Here is a 14,515-nt window from a genome sequence, read left to right on the forward strand (position 1 = left end):
GTTGGGAACTAGGATGGTACGAGTTAACTTTGTTTCATAAGAATTACATCCACCAATTTCAAATCAAAAAGTTTAAAGGGATTTACTAGCTCGGAGGTACTATCCAGAGCAAATGTTGGATGCCTGTATAGCCGTTTCATATGATTGGAGCAAAATAAGAATAATAACATGTTGGACTCGGCGAATCCTATTTCGTGTCATGGGCGCTGGTTTATAGGCAAATTTGCGAACCAACGCCTGCAGTGCGTTAGCTGGGCTCGGCCCATCTTCTCCTTTATTCTGTTGTAATAAGAAAGAAAAAGAAAATCCCGCCTTTGTTGCGATTGAATCCCGCGACCTTTGGGTCAGTAGTGTGATGGACTAACCACTCCATCGTCCTGCGTTAGCTACTCAGGTACTGCTTCTTCCTCTCTTTCTTCGTTCCTCTTACGCCTTTTCCTTTTTCAATTTTTCACTTTTTCCTTTTTTCTTTTTTCTTCTTTGTTTTTAATTGCACAAACTTTTTTTCCAATTTTGGTAAAAAAATTTAATTGCGTTGAACCATTTTTCCAAATTGGTTGAACTTTTTTTAAAATTCGATGAACGTTTGTCATTTTCGATGAACGTTTTTCCAATTTGTGAACTTATTTCGAAATTTCATGAAAAAAATCAGTTTTATGGAGTTTCTCAAATTTATGAACTCTTTTCAATGTTTACAAATGTTTTCATTTTTTTTGTTTTTTTTCAAACTCAATGAACCATTTCACAAAATATTTGATTTTTTTTAAATTTGATGAACTTTTTACAAAATGGATGAACTTTTTCTTCAAATTTTGTGATTTTTTTTAAGTAGATGAAGTTTTTATCAAGTCCAATGAACTTTTTTCATATTCGATGCACTCTTTTAAGAAATGATTCCCTTTTTAAAAATTCTGTGAACTTTTCTTTAAAATTGATGAACTTTTTTGAATGATGAACGTTTTTCAAATTTGTGAACTTTCTTCAAAGTTGATGATCTTTGTTTATTTTTTGCGATTTTTTGAATTTTATATAGAAACGAATTTGTCAAGTAGTCGACTGGCACGGTCAACCATTGACCATGAGACGTGAAACAAACAACTACTCCAAACCCTTTCCTGGGCCGGCTCACAGGAGCTAATGCACGGTGCGCTGTGAGCGCTGGTTCAGGAAAGTGGCGCTTAAAGCGTCAACTAAGAGCAACTTGTTAGCGAGCGCTCCCTCGAAAACCTCCTAGCGATTGCTTCCGTGCGCCATCACTTGGCGCGTTTCCAACCGCCGTCACGTGTCGCGCTCTTAGCGTTTCCTTCGGATTTTGTTTTTTATTTTTTCGCATGCGTTTTCGCCTTTTTTGAGTGATTTTTTCCGGATTTTTTTGGTGTTCCGGTTTTTCACCGGTCTTCAGTAACTTTTGGATGGTTTTTTTAAAACACATTTTCTGTTTTTCTGCGTGAAAAGAACGTGTTTTCTGTTTTTTACGCGAAAACACGTTTGCTGTTTTTTTGCGAGAGGCACGGTTCTGCTTCCGCGAGAGGCATGATTTTGCCTTCGCGAGAGGCACGTCCGTGCCTCTCGGAAAGGAAAAAAAATGTGTTTTTTTTTTGCGAGAGGCACGATTTTGCTTCCGCGAAAGGTACGATTTTGCCTTCGCGAGAGGCACACCCATGCCTTTCGGGAAGGGAAAAATTGCGTCTTTTTTTGTGAGAGGCACGGTTTTGCCTTCGCGAGAGGCATGACCGTACCTCTCCTCTAGAGAAAAAAATGTGTTTTCTGCTTTCTTTTTTCCGCGAGAGGCACGGTTTTTCTGTCCGGTTTTTTTCTTATGTTTTTTTCATGAAATTTTTTTCGTCAAAACCTATCAACATGGGATCTAGTTTTAAAGATCTCGACGCGAGAAAGTCAACGGTGGAAACGGTTCGAGATTTGGACGCACGGTTTAGGAGATGAAACGTTTTAAAAATACAAATCTACAAAAAAGGAAAACTTCCAGGTTGCGTCAAGTGCCACGCATGCAGTGCGTCATTTGTCGCAACCTGTGAAGATGAGAGTAATCATTGAAAAGTGTACTTGTTAATTAGTGGTTTCGGCTCCCGTCGGATTCTTGCCTAATACTCTCTCTTTAAACAAATATACAGGCCCAACCCATAGGCCGGGCAAATAGGCCTCCTACCCCAGGCCCCTGGGAGGCAGGGGCCCCAGCCCATGTGGTTGTTCTCTAATCTCTAGTGGTTTTAGGATATTCTGCCATAGACCCAATAAATGCAGAAAAAAAGTGAAGCCCCAAGATTCAACTCCAAGGAAAGCATGTGTGCTTAGGAAATCAACCAATTATCAGAAGATAAATAAAATAATCGGCCTCTATTCGCTAGCTTGTTCCTCATATTCGGCTGCTCGACTCCTCTACTTCCCTCAAACCCATTCTCCCCAACAGCACTGTTCATTATTTCTTAAAACATGTTCACAAAAGTCAGAAAATGTTCGTGAAATTTCAAAATTGTTGCCATTTTTCTGAACAAAGTTCATCGATTCAAACATATTTTCTGTTTCACAAAAAAATGTTTACAAGTTCACAAAAAGAATTCAAAATTGAAAACTATTCACTAATTTGTAAAGGTAATGTTACCAATTTGAGATGCCTTCACAATTTTAAAAAAAAGATACATGAATTTAAACATCTTCACTATTTTAAAAACATTTCACTCTTTTTTCAAAAACTGTACAAGATAAGAAAAGAGTAAGTAATATCAATATGTGGACCTCCTATATGGCACGCTGCAGGCCAGGGGTCGCGCGTAAGTGCGCCCTAGCGCACCATTTTGGTCTGGCCCATTTTTCGGGCTGGACGGACATTTTTATAATTTTAACTATTTTATTTTATGTTTTTGTTTTTATTGAATGAAAAAACAATTCAGGATTACAAAAAATGTAAAATTTTGATTCGTCAAAAATATTTCCTGAATTTAAAAATGTTCGTGGTCACAACAGATTAGAACAGTTTTTTGTATATGATGAACAAATTTTGAATTCGTCAAATATTTTTTGAACTTGATGAACAAACTATATATTCAAGAACATATATTTTGGAACATGGATTAACAAATTTAGAAATAAAATAACAAATTTTGCATTTGATGAACATTTTTTGAAATTGATGAACTAACTTTTATTTTCATAAACTTTTTTTTATCGAATGAATATAATTTAATCTTTGATGTGCATCTTTCTAGTTCAATGAATATAACAACAACAACAACAACAACAACAACAAAACCTTTAGTCCTAAACAAATTGGGATAGGCCGGAGGTGAAACCCATAAGATCTCGTGATCAACTCATGGTTCTCGCACATGGATAGCATGAATCCACGCACCCTTGTCCATGGCTAGTTCTTTGGTGATGCTCCTATCCTTCAGATCTCTCTTTACGAACTCTTTTCACGTCAAGTTTGGTCTACCCCAACCTCTTTTGACATTATCAACACGCTTTAACCGTTCGCTATGCACTTGGGCTTCTTGAGGCATGCACTGAATATGCCCAAACCATCTCAAACGATGTTGGACAAGCTTCTCTTCAATTGACGCTATCCCAACTCTATCTCGTATATCATCATTCCGAATTTGGGCCTTCCTTGTGTGGCCACACATCCATCTCAACATGCACATCTCCGCCACACCTAATTGTTGCACATGTCTCTTTTTAGTTGGCAAACACTCAGCACCATACAAAATTGCGGGTGGAACCGCCGTCCTATAGAACATCCCTTTTAGCTTTCATGGCAGTATCTTGTCACAAAGAATGCCAGAAGCTTGGCACCACTTCATCCATCCGACTTTAATTCAATGATTCACATTTTCATCGATATCCGCATCCTTCTGCAACATTGACCCCAAATATCGAAAGGTGTCCTTCTGAGGAACCACCTGCCCATCAAGGCTAACATCTTCCTCTTCCTCGTGCCTAGTAGTACTGAAAGTGCACCTTATGTAGTCGATTTTAGTCCTACTAAGTCTAAAACCTTTCAATTCCAAGGTTTGTCTCCATAACTCCAACTTCCTGTTGACCCCCGTCCGACTATCATCGACTAGCAGCACGTCGTCCGCAAAGAGCATACACCATGGGATATCTCCTTGTATATCTGTTGTGACCTCATCCATCACCAAGGCAAAAAGATAAGGGCTCAAAGGTGACCCGTGATGTAGTCCTATTCTTAATCGGGAAGTCATCAGTGTCGCCATCACTTGTTCGATCACTTGTCACAACATTATCGTGCATGTCCTTGATGAGGGTAATATACTTTGCTGTGAGTTTGTGTTTCTCCAAGGCCCACCACATAACATTCCACAATATCTTATCATAGGCCTTCTCCAAGTCAATGAACACCATATGCAGGTCCTTCTTTTGCTTCCTATATCTCTCCATAAGTTGTCGTACCAAGACAATGTCTTCCATGGTCGACCTCTCACGCATGAAACCAAACTGATTTTTGGTCACACTTGTCATTCTTATCAAGTAGTGCTCAATAAGCGACATACCATAGCTTCATTGTATGGATTATCAGTTTAATTCCATGGTAATTTGTACAACTCCGAACATCCTCCTTGTTCTTGAAGATTGGTACTATAATATCCTCCATCTCCATTCTTCTAGCATCTTGTTTGCCCAAAAGATGAGGTTGAAAAGTTTGGTTAGCCATACTATCGCTGTCCACGAGGCCTCTCCACATCTCAATAGGGGATACAATCAGGGCCCATCGCCTTGCCTCCTTTCATACTCTTTAAAGCCTCCTTGACCTCAGACTCCTGGATTCGCCGCATAAAACATCTACTAGTATCATTAAAGGGGTCGTCTAGTTCAATGGTAGATTTCTCACTCTCCCCATTGAACAACTTGTCAAAGTACTCCCGCCATCTATGCTTAATCTCCTCATTCTTCACCAGGAGTTGATCTTCTCCGTCCTTGACGCACTTGATTTGGTCACCATCCCTCATCTTACTCTCTCGGATCTTTGCCATCTTATAAATGTCCCTTTCTCCTTCATTCGTGTCTAACCGCTGGTAGAGGTCCTCATACGCCTGACTCCTTGCTTCACTCACAGCTTGCTTTGCGGCCTTCTTTGCCATCTTGTACTTCTTTATGTTGTCTGCACTCCTATCCAAATATAGGTGTCTGCAACAATCTTTCTTCTCCTTAATTGGCTTCTGGACATCATTATTCCACCACCAGGTATCTTTAGCTTCTTTTGTACTTCCCATAGACACTCCAAACTCCTTTGAGGCCACCTAACGAATGCAAGTCATCATCTTCATCAACATGTTGTCTGCATCACCTCCTTCCTCCCAAGGGACCTCATTAATGACCCTCTCCTTGAATGCCTAAGCTACCTCCCTCTTGAGCTTCCACCACTTCATTTTAGCGACTTTGGCATGCTTGTCGCACTAGACACGAATCCGAAAGCAAAAGTCAGCAACCACAAGCTTATGCTAAGGGAGAACACTCTCTCTGGGTATCACCTTACAGTCTGGGAACGCACGCCTGTCTTGTCTTCTCGAGAGGATGAAATCAATCTGGCTAGAGTGTTGACCACTACTGTAAGTCACTAGATGTGATTCTCTCTTCTTAAAGAGGATGCTAGCTACGATCATGTCGTAGGCTAGCGCAAAGCTTAAGACATCTTCTCCTTCTTGATTCCTGATGCCATAGCCAAATCCCCCATGCGCTCCTTCAAAACGTTTGTTAGATGTGCCCACATGGTCATTAAGGTCTCCTCCTATGAAGAGCCTCTCACCAATCGGTACACTCCTAACCATGTCCTCCAGGCCTTCCCAGAACTCTCTCTTGGTGTTCTCATTGTGGCCTATTTGCGGGGCATACACGTTGATAACGTTGAGAACTAAGTCCCCAACTACCAACTTGACCAGGATAATCCGGTTCCCACATCTCTTAACGACTACCACTCCATTCTTGAGGCTCTTGCTGATCAAGATGCCTACTCCATTTCTGTTTGCAACCGACCCCGTGTACCACAGCTTGAAGCTGGTACCCTCCACCTCCTTCGCCTTCTGTCCCCTCCATTTGGTGTCACTCGCTCTCCACCCACGATGTCCCGTCACCCCATTGAGTCAGTCGACCAGGACCCGGAGTGCGCCAGCTTGAATTATGGCGGCTAGTTCGATCAATTCGATGACAACGATGAGCGCGCTGCTGGAGGCATCCTCCACTGTCATCGCGATGGCTAACCCCCCTCTTGAGGCGGTATCTGAGGACCCGGAGCATGCCGTCCTAGGGCTTCGCATCGGAGAGCAGCGCGGCGGTCGACCTACTTACTCTGGAGCCGACTAAAAATGAGGAGTGTGGGAGTGGATAAGGGAATGTAGAGAAACTTGCGGTAGGAGGAAAAAACGGTCACGCTGAGCAAAATATTCACCGGACGACTTGGTTTGCTGACCTATCAAGCTCTAGAGCTTCAAGCTTTGCCCACCGTGATGGACGGAAATGAGTGTGTTCGGGGTGATTTTCAAAAAACACATTCCGAAGTTGTTGATTCCGTTTATTTTTTTTAAATGAATATAGACATTTTGTTTGCGGTCGGGCCAAGCCCACGCATGGCATTTCAGGCCATGCTTTTGCAAGCCTGGCCTAGGGTATTCTCATGTCTAGTAACAAGTATGATCAGATAAATTTCGGAACTTAAACATGCCATTTGCAACACATGCAAAAATGAAAGAATGTAGGAGAAACAATATACTATGTACCTTCGTAACAAAATGTTATATTGCTTTTATGCCCTATACAGAACAAAAAATGGCTTACATTTTGGTATAATAACTTGTAACAACTTGCTGCAAAAACAACCAACTTGTGATATTTCCACAGGTCACCAAAAGGAAAATGGTGTTACGCCTCCATGGTAGGGTTGTCCCTACATCTTTTATTCTTTTTTATTTGCCACCTTGGGTTCGTCTATATATAGATTGGTTGTTCCGTAATTGTTTTTTATGCCTGGTTGTTCTGTATTGGTGTAGTAATTGTGGCTGCTTTCCCTCGCAAAATAAAATAAAATTGTGGCAGCTTTCAACATTTTAGTGGTTCTCGATAGAAAAGTTTCATGCAAGGTGTAACAATTGAGGACGATCAATGTTGAGGGTGATGCTTCAAAGCAGAGCATGTGTCGGCTTTAGCATGTGCGTGCTATAATAGATATTTCAAGAAGGCTGGTGGTGCCTTGTCCCTTCATCATCCTAGGTGTTGGCAGGTTTTTTCCAGATTTTCCAGAATTAACTGGGCACCAACTTTGTCTCAACTAATAAAAATGACAGAGTTTGTCTCGAGTTTCAGAAAGTAATCAACCTCAATTATTTGTCGAAACACCTCCACATATACTTGATATTTCGTAAATTAATCAATGTTATCTTGCTCTTTATTGCATGTAATTTATCATTGCTTCCCACAATGTTTTTGTAAAATGTAATGGTACAACAAGTGGGCAACACGTACACATTATTGGCAACTCCTGCTTTATAGAAGTTTTATGAATAATAATTAAGTGAGAACAGCTGCAAAAGAGCCAAACAAAAAACATGTCGCAAGGAGAAAAAAAATATGGATTGCCCAAGAAAACCATTGAACAATGACCCGACACAGATGAACACCGAAATAATGGAGCGCGCTGACCCGGTTTCACCCCGTTACTTCTGGCGTTTCAGCTGGTGACTCCGTGATTAATTAACCTGCAACACAGGAAAAAAAATGGCATAGGACATCATCAGGCAATTGAAAAGTACCAAAATAAGACAGCAATATATATGAGGGGAGCAACAATCAGGTGCAACTTTTATAGGTTAAATATTAACGCCAGTATAGTTACCTTGAGATTAGTCATGCTTTCCCTTGACATCGTATTTGCACATCTTATTCTTGGCACAGTTGATGAGGATGTCAGCAGAGTCGATACCTAGGAACCACCGACACATCACACGTGAATACCTCAGGAAACCAAAAAGTGAAAGCAAAACACTCTGAACAAGGCAGAGAGAATGAGCATCTAAAAACCCACAATGCGGAGCATGTGGAGAACGGCTTTTAATGTATGTATGTACCTGCAAGATACGCTCCATGGACATATCCGTTGTACTTTTCGCTCGTGTGCTCGCCCGTGAAGTAAACCCTACCAACGGGGGCCTGAATTACATCATCATAGAAAAGAGCTCGAATTAGTTCACCGTAGAGGACGACAGAAATGTAGATGTAAGACATCTTTGTAGTTCAGTTTCAAATTCAAAAACATCTCATATTTAAAAACAGAGGGTGCACTATATATTTGTACCCGGATGAGGTCGTATTCGTAGCGGTTGACGCCGATGGGCCAGTTGGAGAAGGAGCCCTTGAAGAACCTGTTGGACCACCACCTCGGCACGAGGATCTCGGTGGCGTCCGGCACGTCTTTTCCGGGGAACATCTTCCTGAGCACCGCCACCGCCTCCGCCATGGTCTGGTTGTCGGACTGCTGCTCGATCCTCCTCGACTCGTCGTCGGTGACGGTGACGAGCAGCACGTTGGACCCCGGGTACTGCGTCTCGAACTGCTGCCACACCGGGAAGTAGCCTCTCCGGCCGCTGGCGTAGAGGAAGAACTCCTTGCCGGGGCCCTCCGGCCAGAACCTCTTGGGGAACCTGAGGAAGATCTTGGTGTACACGGCCATGTCGAACTGGTAGATGGACACGATCTTCCACGACGGCAGCTGCGGCTTGAACCGTATGAGGTCGGTCTGGAGGACGCCGAGGCTGGCGGAGACCACGACATAGTCGGCCCGGTACACCTTGTTGTCCTCGGTCCTCACCGCGACGCCGCTCGGGAAGTAGGTGATCTCCCGTGCCACCGTGTTGAGCTTGAGCCTTTGGTCGACGATGGCGCCGGACTTGCGGTCGGTCTTGAGGTACTGCCCCGCGACGTGGTACACCACCGACTCGTACCCACGCTGGTCGGCCACGAAGTAGACGTCGTCGCCGAAGTCGCTGAACGTTGGCAGCGGCTGCGTGTTCTGCAGGCTCGTCACGCGCGGCGGCTCGGCGAACTCGAAGTCGTGCTGGTAGTAGTCGATCACCATGTCCACCGGCCTAGCTGGACCCGAAGGCATACTGCATCACAATAGAGGTTGCACAAATCAATGCACCGGCAAACAGGTTGCCCAAAAAAAAAGCACCGGAAAACAAAGATATATTTCACTTTGGACAGCTACAAACTGTTGCTTGCAAAAGGTAGCATCAGGCGTGCGCATCCAGCCGATCCGATCGATGGAACGGTCGGTCGGAGGACTAGTTTTCCATTTAAGATAGTACTTAGCACTTGGCCTAACAGGATTATTTTACAACTGTTAGGAAGCTCTAGGAGCAGTAAAATAGTTAGTGATATCACACTTGAATATATAATCTTGCTTTGTCACGCTGGATCAGAGGCAAGAGGTACTAATGATCCACACACCACTGGCCTCGCCGAATACGTCGCGGGAGGCGAAAATGGGGTGGGTGAAGGAAAAAAATAGTAAGTTCTTTTAAAAACTTGGGGCACTCTCATATAATTTTTTTCTCTTGGATACGGAAATGGCTGGCGTTTGGTAAAACGTATGAATATGTTGATTTAGTAGTGCTAACCGGGTCATTGTGGTACGAAATTTGCTGGAATGCACTTGCTGGTCTAAAATATATTGAGAAAAGCGGATATCAATACAACAATATACTGTATATGTGATGATGTATTATTCAGGCGTTCGTGGAGACAACTACATACGGTAATAAGAGGTAAGGGTGAGCGTGAGCCATCAGCTGACTTTCAATACCCCTTACGCTGAAAAAGAGACTTTCAATACCTCAGTCCCTAGTTAGGGCATATTTTGATTCAAGAACCGTCGAAGAAATTTTGGAGGGTTCTAATTGTTAAGTGAATTGTTTGACTCGTAAATTTTAACCCATACGATTTTTCTCCTTAGGATTAAGTTGCACTATATTCAATGGAAACTTCCATCCACTAAATCTCTTGTGAATAATCCGATATTTTTCCATGTGCAGATCATGTAATCCTCTAGTCTAGTATTCAAGAAAACGTGGCATTATTGTTCCCATGTCTTTCATATTTCCATGTTTGGGATACTATGGGATCTGGGATACATATCCAACCATTTACTAAATCCCTAACAAGTACTTATTATCTATGGTTCGAAGCTAGCACAATGCAGGGAGTAATATGAAGTGTATACGTACTGGTCGTTGAGGCGTTGCATGGCCATGACAGACATGTCCTGCTGGCCGCTGTGGTGCAAGGTGCCGGAGAGCTTGCTCCCGCTCTCCTCCACTTCATCCATTCTCTCGATTATATTCTCAACAACTTTCTCGTCGTAGAGGCCACCGCTGCGCGTCCACGCAAGAAAATTAACCAGATCAGCTGTGAAACAATGTAAATAATTTTCATAATATTTGGTTGGATCTAAGTTAAATCTGAGCGGATACTTGGGCCCTTTGGCACAAAAAACCATTAAATCTGAGTGAAATATTTCTGGAACTGAGATTCAAAGAACCAGCACGTGCACATACTCTTGCTTGTAGGTGTTGCTGGCGAGGTGGTCGAAGTCGGAGCGGAAGGTCCTCAGGTTGAGACCTCCGGTGCCATTGGCCATGGTCCAGATGGGGTTCATCTCGTCTCCGTTCACCCCTTCCACCCAGTTGGCCCCCATCTCAACGTTCACCCCGGCGAACTTGGTCTTGTGGATGCGCCCTCCGATGCGGTCCGTCGCCTCCAAGATCACCAGGTCAGTGATCCCAGCCTCGGACAGCCTCTTCCCAGCAGAGATCCCTAAGAACACAAAGCACAAGAACTTGCATCCGTTACATGTACACTCAAACCAGCCTCCCGCAATCATGTATATATCATGCAAAATGCATGATGCATGTGTGTAGCGTATGGCTTACCGGACATGCCGGCGCCGACGATGATGACTCTGGGACCGGCGGCGGTGGCCAGGGCGGCACATTGTGCTGCTACAACGAGCACCAGAGCTATGGCCGTGCAGGCCTTCATCTCTAGCATCCTTCTCCTTCTTTCTCTCCCTCTCTCACCAAGCTTGGAGACTTGCTAGCTAGCTGCTTGTGTTGAAGGATAGTGGTCCGTCGTCAAGTGTATATAAAGAAGCAGCGGTGCAAGACGAAACTGAGCGCTGGGTCTCTCTAACTAGTAGTAAAGTTATTCTTAGCTAACGTGGGTTGCTTGGAAGCAACATTACCTTACGACATGCTCCGGCCGGCCGGCCGGCCGAGAATAATATTGTGTGACCATAGCACAAACGGTTTGACCAACTCAAACCTTGGGCCTTTACCTTCAAAAAAGATACAAGTTCCCGTCCCTGTCTATCTGGAGTCTAGACCATTCATTTTTGTGAGATTCATACACATGTTTTCTAAGTAATCATATCCTTCAGATTGGTCCAACTTTAATCTATCAAGTCCTTTTCCATGCGCGGCGTCTGTCGACGCACCGAAGGGAGGCGTGGATAGGTTGACAGGGACGGACGGGCGGTCATGGCCGAAGGTAATGCAAACCTATGGCAATGGTGGGGCCTGCTGGCGTGCTTGAATAAATGCGACAATCCTAGTGTTCCTCTTGCGCCAAGACGAAGATCTGCCCGATACACGAATTTTCTGATCTGGTCGGAGCGGCGGGTTCCGGAAGGCTTCGCCGGCGAACTCCCATGGGCGTGTTATGCCTGAAGATTGCTGGATCGGGTGGAATTCGGTCGTGCCATTGGTTCTCCATTAAGGAGAGAGCGGCGCGAAGCTCTGCTATCTGGTTCCATCAGGAGATATCTTACTATATGGTAAAGTCAGAGGCGGAGAATGTCATGAAAGCCAAGATTAAAGGACTAGTACTGGGGATTATAGCCTACGGCGCTGAGGAATTTGCTAGGAGTTTCAGGATTCGTAGCAGTGGTATGTAAGTGGGGGTGACATCACAAGTGAAGTTCAAGGCCCTACCTTTCAGGATGAAAATGCAAGGTCTGCCTTAATTGGTTGTGCCTGGCAATGGTCTTATTGAAGACATTGCTGGAGAGCGGGCATTATCTCCAGGGTGAAAACTCAAGATTTACGACCGGGCGACGACGGTGCTTGTGCACTGTTTCCTTCTTGGAGGCGTCGTTTTTGGAGTACTTGAACATCAGGTGTTGTCTTGGTGATGGTTGTGCTGCTGTTGCAAGTACTGAAACTCTGTAGCGAGACTTTTCTTTTTTAGTTATTTTTTTGTTTTTTGGCTGTGTGCATTCGTCATGCCATTAGGGCATTACGTTGTTGCAGAGCCTGAGTGTAATTGATATCTACTCGATATTAATATATACTCTTTGTAAAAAAAATCAAGTCCTTTTCCGTTCTGACAATGACCACTTTTGTTTTCTTATGTTACACAAAGTTTTTGTTGTGGTTTCAATTAATTTCCAACAAATCTAAGTGCAACTTTAACATAAACGCAAGAGGAACTCAAACTATTCTAAAATACATAAAAATCGATATGAAATAGTGTAACCATGTACAAACTAATGAAATATCTCGAGTGGGTCTCGAACCACCATGATGACATCCAAACATGTACCAAAAGTACAAGAAACCATGAAGGCAGAACATAAGACACCAAAAGTTATATGAAACTTGCATCTATGAAAAATAATGGTTCCATAAAGTTACATTCACTATTTGTAATTTATAAAAATTTACCGAAACACAAACCAAAACTACATGAAACTTACATCGATAAGAACTGGTTCATAAAAGTTCATCAATGTTCCATTCCAATTCCAAAACATTTTTTTGTGGTTCTGTAACACATTCAACTTTGATCTTACACCACACTTAGTGCATCAGCTCCTGCTCAATGGTGAGCACTTATTTTATTACACAATGACGATGCACCATAAGTGTAATGCCCCGGACACACGCATCGGTTATTAGCCGTAAATCCTGACAGGATCTTTATTGGCCTGACACATCAACACTAGTCTTTTCTGCACACTTTGTCCTTACTCGTTCGCACCTGGGACCAGCTTCCCAGTCGGTCAGTAATCCTGAAATTACTCCAAGATGAACAAACTTAACTTTAGAGTTCTTTCCAAATAGGATCCTAGAAAAGAAGGAATTCATTATTGATATGAGTAGTCTATCATCCCTATTAAGACAGACTATCACAATATTGATTTTGCTCCACACCTCCTTGTTTTTTTGCTGCACATCTCCTTGTATTTTTGTTGCACATATGTCATCCACTGGATATCAAGAGGATGCTACACAGTTCTATAGATATAGGAAGAAAACCGAGCACCGGTACTGAACACAAGTGCACGCGATGTTATCTTAACCAGTCGAGGTATCCCCCGAATGTCATACGGCAGGGGTATGGACGGGTGCACCCATACTAGGACTCGTAACAACCGAGACCACACAGATCCTTATTTCCATAGTGGAAGACATGCAATGGTACTTACCAAGAGGCATGCTCTGAACGGTACCCTTACCCGCCCAAACCAAACAACACAAGTTGAAAATTGTATTCCTCACACCACAGGTGGTACATATGAAAAAAAGTCGAGCAATCATTTTATCCATAGTGAGGCAAGACTTTTCTTCTCTCACTGTCTCAAAAATACGCGGAAAATATGGATCTACTAGATCCAATGCACACAACTACATTCATCGTTCATTTGTTTAAACTCAGGAAGATGAGTAGGTTAATACCCCCTCTGTATCAAAATAATTGTAGTTGGAAGAACTAGTTTAGTTCTGTCCAACTACAATTATTTAGGCATAGACGGAGTATAACAGAGAACAATATAGAACTATGAATTATACTTTGCAACCATCAAAAGCTGAATCATAAAGTAATTATTCATGACATATGATTGTTGAGCTCAAACATGTTCCTATTTTATACGCTTTGCAAACTTGCAGCTGGGGTATGCTCCATGAGCGCGTGTGCAATCATGTCTCCCTGTCGGTTTATGGCCAAGGCATGCATGTCTTACGAGGTGGATTGAGTAAGCTCTCGGGAAAATCATGTTTTGAAGAATTATAAACCTAGTGGGATTCGATGCTGCTTCGCTGGATGTTTGTTGTAGGCCGTTTGCTTTCGTCTAAATAAAAGGCTAGTGGTGCTTCCATTTACGAGTGGAGTATATGTCAAAAAGTTGTGTGGCCTTGACTGCTAAATTTGAGTTCTAATTCTGTGAAGAAAGGGTATGTTTGCATTGGTCATGAGCTACACCGCCGACGACGGCCTACGCGGCGACTCACCTACTCCAATACAATAGGCAACCATGCCATGATTCACGTTATACTACCGGGTAAAGATAGGATTGACACATGTACATAACGTACGTACATACGGGTCCTCTGTCCCAAATATTCCAGCGTAGCCAGTCAAGGCAAGCATCGATAAAGACCGACTTTATTAACCACTTGGTAGCTTGTTTAGTCACATTTAGAAAGCTGAA

The 14,515-nt window shown here is 43.1% G+C and overlaps 1 protein-coding gene across 1 annotated transcript; it reads right to left on the reverse strand.

The window, feature by feature from the left end:
* Positions 1 to 7,392: 7,392 nt before the first annotated feature.
* Positions 7,393 to 11,176, reverse strand: LOC123409725 (polyamine oxidase 1-like). The gene is made up of 7 exons (XM_045102586.1): positions 10,956 to 11,176; positions 10,581 to 10,839; positions 10,251 to 10,397; positions 8,321 to 9,131; positions 8,094 to 8,175; positions 7,862 to 7,948; positions 7,393 to 7,724 (listed from the first exon to the last, which is right to left on the reverse strand). Exons 1-6 carry the CDS (start codon positions 11,071 to 11,073, stop codon positions 7,869 to 7,871), a joined length of 1,497 nt encoding a protein of 498 aa, XP_044958521.1. The 5' UTR covers positions 11,074 to 11,176; the 3' UTR covers positions 7,393 to 7,724; positions 7,862 to 7,868.
* Positions 11,177 to 14,515: the final 3,339 nt, after the last annotated feature.

This window comes from Hordeum vulgare, chromosome 7H, assembly GCF_904849725.1.
Source record: "Hordeum vulgare subsp. vulgare chromosome 7H, MorexV3_pseudomolecules_assembly, whole genome shotgun sequence".
NCBI lineage: Eukaryota > Viridiplantae > Streptophyta > Magnoliopsida > Poales > Poaceae > Hordeum > Hordeum vulgare.

Excerpts from the sequence above, each read along its gene's own strand:
- LOC123409725 (XM_045102586.1), bottom strand. The coding sequence starts at position 11,073 with ATGCTAGAGATGAAGGCCTGCACGGCCATAGCTCTGGTGCTCGTTGTA. Across the intron at positions 10,840-10,955 it reads CGTCGGCGCCGGCATGTCCG|GGATCTCTGCTGGGAAGAGG; the intron begins GTAAGCCATACG and ends TTGTGTTCTTAG. Across the intron at positions 9,132-10,250 it reads ATGCAACGCCTCAACGACCA|TATGCCTTCGGGTCCAGCTA; the intron begins GTACGTATACAC and ends ATTGTGATGCAG.